The 9,210-nt window shown below is 54.2% G+C and overlaps 1 protein-coding gene across 4 annotated transcripts; it reads right to left on the reverse strand.

Moving 5' to 3' along the window:
* Nucleotides 1-1,874: 1,874 nt before the first annotated feature.
* On the reverse strand, nucleotides 1,875-8,307 carry ZBTB14 (zinc finger and BTB domain containing 14). 4 transcript variants are annotated; one of them, XM_058676896.1, is made up of 4 exons: nucleotides 8,044-8,307; nucleotides 6,280-6,310; nucleotides 5,569-5,652; nucleotides 1,875-4,246 (listed from the first exon to the last, which is right to left on the reverse strand). In XM_058676896.1, the coding sequence occupies exons 3-4, from the start codon at nucleotides 5,569-5,571 to the stop codon at nucleotides 2,900-2,902; spliced, it is 1,350 nt and encodes a 449-aa protein (XP_058532879.1). In that variant the 5' UTR covers nucleotides 5,572-5,652; nucleotides 6,280-6,310; nucleotides 8,044-8,307; the 3' UTR covers nucleotides 1,875-2,899. The 4 variants fall into 4 exon arrangements, with proteins under 4 accessions (XP_058532879.1, XP_058532881.1, XP_058532882.1 ...); XM_058676898.1 differs by lacking the exon at nucleotides 8,044-8,307 and adding an exon at nucleotides 7,894-7,935; XM_058676899.1 differs by lacking the exon at nucleotides 8,044-8,307 and adding an exon at nucleotides 6,989-7,216.
* Nucleotides 8,308-9,210: the final 903 nt, after the last annotated feature.

Consider the following 9,210-nt stretch of genomic DNA (forward strand, 5'->3'; position numbering starts at 1 on the left):
CCCTACACACACTACTGAAGTGCCAAACAGATGCAGGTGTGTCCTTATTTAGAACAGCTCCCAGTGGGAGAAAGGTCCTAGTTAGAGTGGTTATGCACACGTCGGGACAAACTTCGGAGGGCAAAGGGAACAAGTTCCTTACCCTCCTTTCTGGAAGCCCTGGCACCAGCTGGCACAACTCAGAGCTCTTCCCTACCGCCCCATGTACTAGGTCTCTTATGCTTTCCCTGGCAGACACCGATGCTTACTCTGAGAACTTTAATCATCAACTACAGGAAAACAAACGCTAGGTGCCAAGTAACTGAGTTAGATTATCTTATACAACATCAACCCTTTCATTGGAACTACACACATCTGCATCATTTTCCCTCCTCTCTATCTTTTCCCCTACAAGTGGCAGTGTTCTCTTGATGGTCTCTGGTTTCAAACAATCAAAGAATTAACGAGTGAAGATTAACTGGAGGCACACTGCCTTACACTTAGATTTCCTCAAAGTTTCTTCCTCTACTGAAGCCAAAACAGGGCCAGGTAATCAGGAACATCTCTTTATGCACAAGCAGGACCAAGTCAGTGAGGAGGAACTAATGTGGACAGTTACAACAGCCTTCTCTGTCCTGCTGCAGTTACAGAGGAAGGTCTTTCCACATCAAGCCGCACGGTGCTAGAAGCAGTTTTGGAGAATCCCACATGATGGCTTCATTCTCCAGGGGATGACCAAGCCAGCCAGATGCTGGAGAGTGTTATTGGCCAGTACTAGCAAGTGGCCTGTCACCAACAACCAAAACAAGATGATGTACCATGACACACACATGAACCCAGTACCAGCGGTGGACAACGTTAACACAAAGGCCATCTGTTATGCAAACTAAACCAAATGACAAATGCTTGGCTAATACAGATAAAGTGCTGAGAACTAAGCTTTGGGGACTAGGAGCAAGTACCACTGTGACTATGTAGTTTCAGTGGGGGGGTTAATACTATGTGCTTATAATCCAGCAGATCCATGATGAAGAGAGTAGAGGAACATTTCGTAGAAACCTGGATGTCTTCAAGGTTGCTATGAAAAAAACGAAACCAGGAATGATAGAAGTATATTTTCTTTTATATACAAAAATGAAGGCCCAAAATATGGTTTCTTGAAGTAGCTATTGACAAGATGTGAAATTTCTGCTTTGCTTTGGTTAAAACAGCCCAGGTACCAGCAACGACTTCCCTTTCTACTAACAGCACAGACACACAGTGACATGGCTACTTTTAGTACAGAACAACTTTCAAGAGAAAATTAAGTTAATTTTAAACTAAGTAAAATGTCATACCAATAAATAATTTTTTTTAAAAAAAAGGTAGCATCTTTGTCCTACAGTCTTGGGCATAACAGGTACACCAATTTAAAAAATAAAGCTTCTCTCACAATAGTAATTACAGGTGTTAATGCAACAAGCAATGAAAGGAAATTAATGTATGAAAAAGAATACTAGCAACCAAAATGAATTTTAGAAGTTGACATTTTCTACAACTGTACATCCTCTAAAATAATTGACCAATACCTTCTTACAGAACATAATTCAAATGATTATTGGCATTTCAATATAGTCCAAGAGAAATAGTTAAAAGAATATTAGGTATACCAAATCTGGAGCAGAACTTATAATTCTGATCCATGGCTATGAAAAGGCAATCAACTTCAGTTTGAAACTGTAACCAGTGATGAAATATACTTCAGAAACATAAACATTTGGTCTGACAATCTCTAGTATTGGTTAAAGAAAAGTCAGAAGTTCATTGCTAGTGGAAATGATCTCAATCCAATGTGCAAAAAAAGTGCAGCTGTCTACTCTTATCTGAAATACATAAAACCAACAATACTATGTACACCTTTTAAAAAAGATTCTGAATTTATTAATTTAAGCATATTGCATCTCTGTTACTGGTCATCCGTGTGCTGCAGAGCCCAGCGCGACCTTCTGTGACACACACAAGTGCACCTGGAGAGCACATCCATTCATGTCCTGCTTATGATCACAGATACAAACCCAACTGCAAAACGAAAACATTACTTGGCTCTAGGAAACCTTGCACATGTAAAAACATTGTTTCCGAGAGCCTTTTCTGGTCCATTCCACACATTCCTGCTGTGGCACACTGGCTAGGAACTCAGCCCAAGACCAGCAGCGACATGGTGGCCTGTTCAGCCTCCGGCACGTGTGACTACAGCTTTCAGGGTAGATGTGGGGCAAATCAACACGGATGAAACAACACTTCGGCAAAGCAACTCTTATTTGTCCACGAGAACAGTTAAAAGAAAATAAACATAAAAACCAGTGATAGAAAATCAACAAGCCAAATACAAATCATATTATCATTCTGCATTTCCAGAACTTGTTTTCGGACCTGCGCAGTATTCCTGGTGAACCACGTACCAACCTTTTCTGTGTCTATATCAAGTACTTTCATTAAGTTATTAAAATTGCTGTCTTGATCCCAAGTCACATATCACTCTAATGATTAGGAAATCAACTTACTCAAATATTACTCTGTGCAGTGCACTCACCGGCTTGGCAAGTACAGAGGGATTAAAAATACAACAAAGTCTCTCACTTCCAAACCGGAGACATAGGAGTCCTCAAAATCATCAAACAGGGAGAGACGAGGGCAGGGGGATTACTGGCAACATGAATACTAGACACAAAACAGGACATTGAAAATTGTTCGGTCAGAACCTAGGAACATAACTTCCCAGAAAAGTTTTGAAAAGATCTACCCAAACACCGCCCGAAGTCCAGCGAGTCCAATGCTCCGCTTGCGTTCACGAGAGCCCGGCAACCGGCGCTCACCCATTCCCACGGCGGCCACCTCCGTCTGCACACTCCCCTGGGCTGGGCCACCTGCCCTGCCACCTCTAGCTGCAGGCGATCGTCTCCAGCTGCTGCTCCGCCTCGGCAGCCATGGCCGCGGCCTGCAACTGTTCTGTCTCGCTCTGCATGGCGCTGGGCGTCACCTGCTTCCTCTCACTGTGCATGTTGTTCTCGTGCCTTTTGAGATCCGAAGCCTTGGCGAAGGCCTTGGTGCACGAGCCGCACACAAACGGCTTCTCCCCCCTGTGCCGTCGCTCGTGGTCCTTGAGGTGGGACTTGTGTTTGAAGGCTTTGTCACACATGTGACACGCGAATGGCCGCTCGTTGCTGTGAACCCGCTCGTGCTTCTTCAAGTCCGGGGCGCGGATAAAAGACTTGCCGCACACCTCACAGCTGTAGGGCTTGTAGCCCGTGTGGATTTTCAAGTGTTCCTTCAGGTGGGCCTGCGTGGTGAAACCCTTGGTGCACATCTCACAGACGAAGGGCCTGTCGGCCGTGTGTAGCTTCTCATGCTTCCTCAACCTGCCCTCGTCAGAAAACGTCTTTCCACACGCCTGGCAGGCGATCTGCTCCCGGTGGTGGCCGTAGAGCAGATACTCAAACTTCATGTCGCTGGCCGCTGTGGTCCAGCCTGGGGTCTGTTCGTCTTTCACCTCGCTCATCCCATCATTAAAGGTTAAGGCTTGAGGGGTCTGGGACCCCAAGTCTTTGGATTCCGGGGTCTCCATGGACTCTACTTCCTGGCCGTAGCAGTTGACTTTGCGAACTTCCTCACTGCCCAGCTCTTTCAGGATCGCCTCCTGCACCCGCAGCGTCGTGGTGGGTGACTTGCCGTCCTCCTGACTCGGGGGGGTGCCTTCTACTGTGTCGTCGGAAGGACTGTCATCCTGGTCCCCAATCTCCTCCACGTCGTCGTCCTGGGTGTCGGCAGCGTCCCCGATGGGGCGATTTATCTTGAGGCAGTACTTACTCTTGGACTGGCCGTTGTTTTCGTCTGGACTGGACACGTCACGCTTCTGAGAACACAGTTTATCCAAAAACCGGATCCCAAGAATCTGACCTGAGGACATCATCAGGTTGACATCTTCTTTTTTTACGGAAATCTTGGCCGTATACATGTAGTTCAGGACTTCTTCGAAGATGTCAGAACGCAGGAAATCTATTTCTATCACTGAAGAGCTATCAACCTCAAGCTTCTTGAACAGCTTTTTAAAGTAGGTGCTGCAGGCGGCAAGAACACATCTGTGTGCTCGAAATTTTACATCCTCAACCACGATGGCAATGTCGCAAAACTCTCCCTCCAGGCGCTGTTCGTTTAGTGTTTTCAGGAACAGAGTTTTGTGATCATCGTCATTATATTTAATGGTTTCAGACATACTGATGAAAAACTCCTACGAGAAATGGGTTCAGAAAGTTTAGTAGTCACGGATAATACCACCCTATAAAGAAAACAATGGCAGATCTCCATTTCCTGATCAATGTCTGGAGCCAATTGAGAAAATCGATGTGAAAAGTGATCCAACGACACATACAAAAAGAGGGATCCCAGCCACGGGATGCTTCTCTCTATCAACTGCTTCTTACAGTAATAGCAACTTCTACAGACACTGATCAAAGTGCTTCACCTGCCTGCTTAATCTAACATGCTAATGATCCAATGAGGCGGCCATCTGATGCATGTACTTTCTACTCATCTATCTGTTTATATATTTGAAAGAGCGACTGGGTGAGACACTCCCCCGTGCATGAGGTCACACATGGCCACAATAGCCAGTGCTGGACCAGGCTGGAGCCAGGAGGCAGGAACTCCTGGTCCCCGCGCCTGTGGACCATCGTCCGCAGCCTTCAGACACACTAGCAGGAGCCTGGACACAGAGCACCTGCGATGGGCACTCTCACATGGATGACTGCGTCACAGGCAGCAGCTTAACCGGCAGGGCTACAGCCACCACCACTTCCGAGACAAAGTCAGAAATCTGCCCAAGATTCTACTGCTGCGGAGTGCACAGGTGGGATCCCAACGCGGCAACACAGCTCCAAAACTCATGGTGCCCAACAACTAGTCAGCACAAGGAAGTGCCACGAGCAGTCACCCAGCTTCAGGGTTTAGGAAACAGGCTGCTGGCACTGCACCTCCACTGTCTGTTCCATCCACTCTAATTGAATGCATGGGGAAGAACTAGTTGGCACTCTGTCGTCCTTCCCTGACAGCGGACACAGATCGCTTTCATACAACGACAGCAGACATCATTGCTAAACCATTCCACCGCAGTGCTCTATTGATAGTTGTCTTCTTGTTTTTCTGCGGAGGTCTGGGGCCACTCTGCAGGAGAGTCAGGGTTTAATCTAAGAGAATCAGGTGCCCTCTGGGGACACAGCGATGAGCAGCTTCCTGCTTCCAGCAGGGTGATCTATCACCTTCCAGATAAAGTCAGCACCCACCCTGTGTGCCCTTGATAAGGACTGTCCGTCCTAAAAACTTAGAAACGCCACCAGAGACCGCTGTCGTCCCCTTGAGGAACTGATCTCTTGCACGTTTCCTTTTCAAAAATCCTGCCTTGCTTTTATTCAACAAGGTATAAAGCTGCAGAAAACACAGGTGTTTTTTTTTCTCACCCTGGGACATAGAAGCCTTAATGAACAATCACATATAGTTTTTAAAGCAAGCATAAACTCTACTTTTTGAAGACAGAACATGCAAAATTATAGTTACCATGAACAATTCAGGCTATTCTCTTAATGCCTTAAACACTGAAATCTTCCGATCAGAATTCCTCTGATCAGGGGCTTGCCAGACCTACAGAGGAGAGGAGAAACAAGAGTGAGGCATCTTTCATCTCACAGGCTCAGCCAAGAACGTTTTTCAGAACAGATTTAAAAGACAGTAAGAATAAAGAAAGCCTCCCTTGCTTATTCTGCCTCTTGCACATGTACCCATTTGCACGCTGGGAGCCAAGAGGCAGGTGGATGGTGGCACCAGGTGCAGTTCTGAACAGACAAGAATTAGAGCGGGGAGGGGCTGTGCACAGGCATGGCAAGGAAGGGATGGACAACTACCGAAAGAGTCCTCCTCACGACCAAAGCCATAGCCCTACTGGAACAGGTGCCGACTGCTAGACTCAGCAAGAGCCACTGATGCCTGCGACCCCCACCATTTCCTGCCAACGACGCAGCCCTCCGCCTTTTTTCCACACTCAGAGCTGAATCTTCAACAATTGACAAAGCTCTGGGAGTACACAGACCCCACAGTTAACATGGCGGGAGAGGGAACGGCAGTGGCTTTTCCCCTTCCACACCTGTACAACATAGCACCCCCTTATCCTGAAGGCTGTATTAGCAAAAAACAGAAAGTTCTGATGTTGCTGCTTCTACCCCTACAGGCAGGCTCAAGGAACGTGAGCTGTTTGTGAGTTTTAACTCTTACCCGAAGAAACTCCATCCTGCAGACCAATATCCTGAAAAACATAAAAAGTTTCCTCCACTGAACAGTGACCACAGATAAGCTGCTTGGAGTGGCAGGGGCAATGGGTTCCAACAGTCTGACACCACGAGCTGGGGCGAGGCTGCCACAGAACAGCACCCTGAACACCCCAGGAAGTGCTTTCTAGCTACTGTGGGCTGGGCAAAATCAGCTCAGGCTGCTTCTGACTGGGACGTGACTCACGTCTCCCTGTTCCCAAATGCACCCCAGCCTGCAGCCACCTGCAGAGCCTCAGATCCTTCCAGCCGGCTGTGTCAGGCATTCGCCCTGAGGCCTGTGGCAGGAAAGTGCGCGGGGCAACGACGGAGAGGAGTGGCCACCCAGTAGCCATGGCAACACGTCAATGCGCTTTTTCTTGTTGTTTTGTTTTAGGCCAGCATCTCTTGGGCCACCTCTCTCCCAACATCTCAGAGCACTGGAAACCAGCGGCCATGTGTTCTCTGGCATATATATGTGCGCTATACAGATGTTCCCATTGCTAAGTTGAGATGAGTCAAACCGGAAGATCGCCGCTGCCAGGGTGCTTGCAGAAAGGTGTAGGGAAAGATGGAGCCTCAGCTACACCTCCACAAGACATAGGGCTCTTTCCTAACAGCTCTCCAAACCGCCCGCACCAAGCCGCGAGCAGTGCTTCCAGGGAGCCCAAACTTACATAAGCGGCTGCCTTCCCTACCCCCGAGAGCAGCGTGACAATGGCGGCCCCGCGACTTCCCTGTTGCAAGCTCGCAACTTCGGAATGGGGAGGCTTCAGGGCACCCAGCGCAAGCCCCCGAGGGGCCTTCCAAGCCCTTCCTCTCCCGTCTCTGGGTCCAGGGGTGGAGTGGGCAGTGGACATTTGCACTCCTGCTCTCCCCCACCCCCTCAACAAAAGCATCTAGCCTTCCGAGCTGGCGGCCAGAGGGGGCCCGATTTTCCCTTTCACCAGCAGGCGCCGGGGCGCAGGCCCAGGGCCCTCGGCGCTGAGCGCGCCGGCTGCAAGGAGCGGCCGCGGCCCGCAGCGGCCCCGGCGGCGCGAGCAGCGGGAGCGGGCGTGCGGCCGGCTCCGCAGCCCCGCGCCGCGCCCGTCCGCCCGCCCGCGAGCCCGGAGCTCGCGCCCCGCGCACTCCCCGGCCGGCTCGCGCCGGGCCCTCCCCCGCCCTCCCGCGGCCGGGGGCGGGGGCGGCGCGCGGCCGGCTCCCCCGAGCTCCGAGCGGGCGCCGCCGGGCGTGCGTGCGCGGGGGTCCTCGGCGCCCTGCTCCGCGGCGCGGGCTGGGGGTCCCCGGCTCGCAGGAGGGGCGGCGCCCGGCGGGCCGTGCTCGCCGCTCGGTGGTGGTGGCGGCGGCGGCGCCGGGCTCGGGCCGTCCCCACCCCCACGGCGGTGCACTGCGGCGGTGCGAGCGGGGGCGGCCATGAACTCGGTTGCCGAGCGCGCGCGCGGGGCCGTCGCCGCTCGCCCGTCCGCCCGCCAGCCCGGCCGGTCCCGGAGCCCTCTCGCCGGCCTGCGCGGCCCCCTGGGGCCCCCGGTCCAACCCCCCCACCCCACGCCCAACCCCGGCCCACGGCCGGCCCCGCTCGCACCGCGCCGCGCCACATCCTGGAGCTGGCTGCTGCCCCAGCGCTCGGCGGGAACGCGCTTCTCCGGGGCCGCCCCGCCGGGCCGCCGGCCGCCCCCGTGCCCGCCTCGCCGACGGCCCCGTCCCCTTCCCGCACGCCCCGGCCCACGCTTACCTGCAGCCTGGCACAGCCACGCACAGTCGCCGTGGGCTTCCCGCGCTCGCTAGCACGCAGGCCGGGACGGGATGGAGGCGTGGGGATCGGGTGGGGGGGGACACGGTGGGTGGCAGTGTGTTTTGGATTTTTTTTTTTTTTTGGAGTTTGGGGAGGGGACAAGGTGAGGGGGGGGGATCGTGCACGTCCCCTGATGGGAGCAGCCCTCCTCCTGCACGAGCACGGACTGTCTAGCCGGCCGTGAACACCCCCACCGCCGCCCCCCCTTCCCGTGCATGCGCGGTGCGGGCTGGGGGGGGGAAGGCGCGCCGCCGCCCGGCGCAGGCACGGAACCCGAGCGGGCCTCGGTGTGGGCGAGCGCGGAAAGGGTTAAGCCGGGGCCGGGCCGACGCTTTTCCTTGAGAGTCTATGGGGCCGCCCTCCTCCACCCCCGGAGGGGCCCTGGGCTGCGCACGCGCGCGCACGCGCGCCGCTCGGAGCGCGCCGAAGCCCGCGCGCGGGAGAAGCGGGTGGGCGGACCCGAGGCGGGGCCTGCGCGGGGCGGGCCGGGCAGGCGCGCAGGCACGAGCGGCGTCCGCGGGCACCCGCCCCGCCTGCCGCGCCTCGGCCTGGCCCTCACACCGCCGGGCCACGGCGCGGCGCCGGGAACGCGGGAGCCGGCGCGCCCGGGCGTGTGCATGTGCGTGGGCAGTGCCGCTCGGAGCGCGCGCGGGGCGTCCGCAGCTCCCGAGCCTGCTGCGCCCAGGCACCCTGGCCCTGTGCGCTGGCTAGCCGGCGGCGGACGCGCGCTCGCGGGCGTACTGCCACGGCCTAAGGCGTGAGCTCACGGTAGGTCCCGAATGCACGTTCGCGGCTCTGTGAGCTCGGTGTCGAGCGGCCACCTCTCCAAGCCCCCCGCCCTGGCGTTTTCCCAGGGCTCCGGAGGCCTCGAGTCTGGCGGCCTTGACCCTGAACACGAGAGCTTTGATAAAACTTGGCACTGCCTTTGCTCTCCCGAAAGCAGCAGCTCGGATGCTGGAGCCTTTGCCTTCACGGGGACCTAGGCTGTAGCTCTCTCCTGCTGCTGCCTTTCCCACCTGTCTGAATACTGGAAGGTGGGCGACACCACAGGAGACAACAATGGTATTTTTTGCAAGACATGCATACATTTTTTTGTTGTTTTTTTGA

This window comes from Ochotona princeps, chromosome 18 (assembly GCF_030435755.1).
Source record: "Ochotona princeps isolate mOchPri1 chromosome 18, mOchPri1.hap1, whole genome shotgun sequence".
Taxonomy (NCBI): Eukaryota; Metazoa; Chordata; class Mammalia; order Lagomorpha; family Ochotonidae; genus Ochotona; species Ochotona princeps.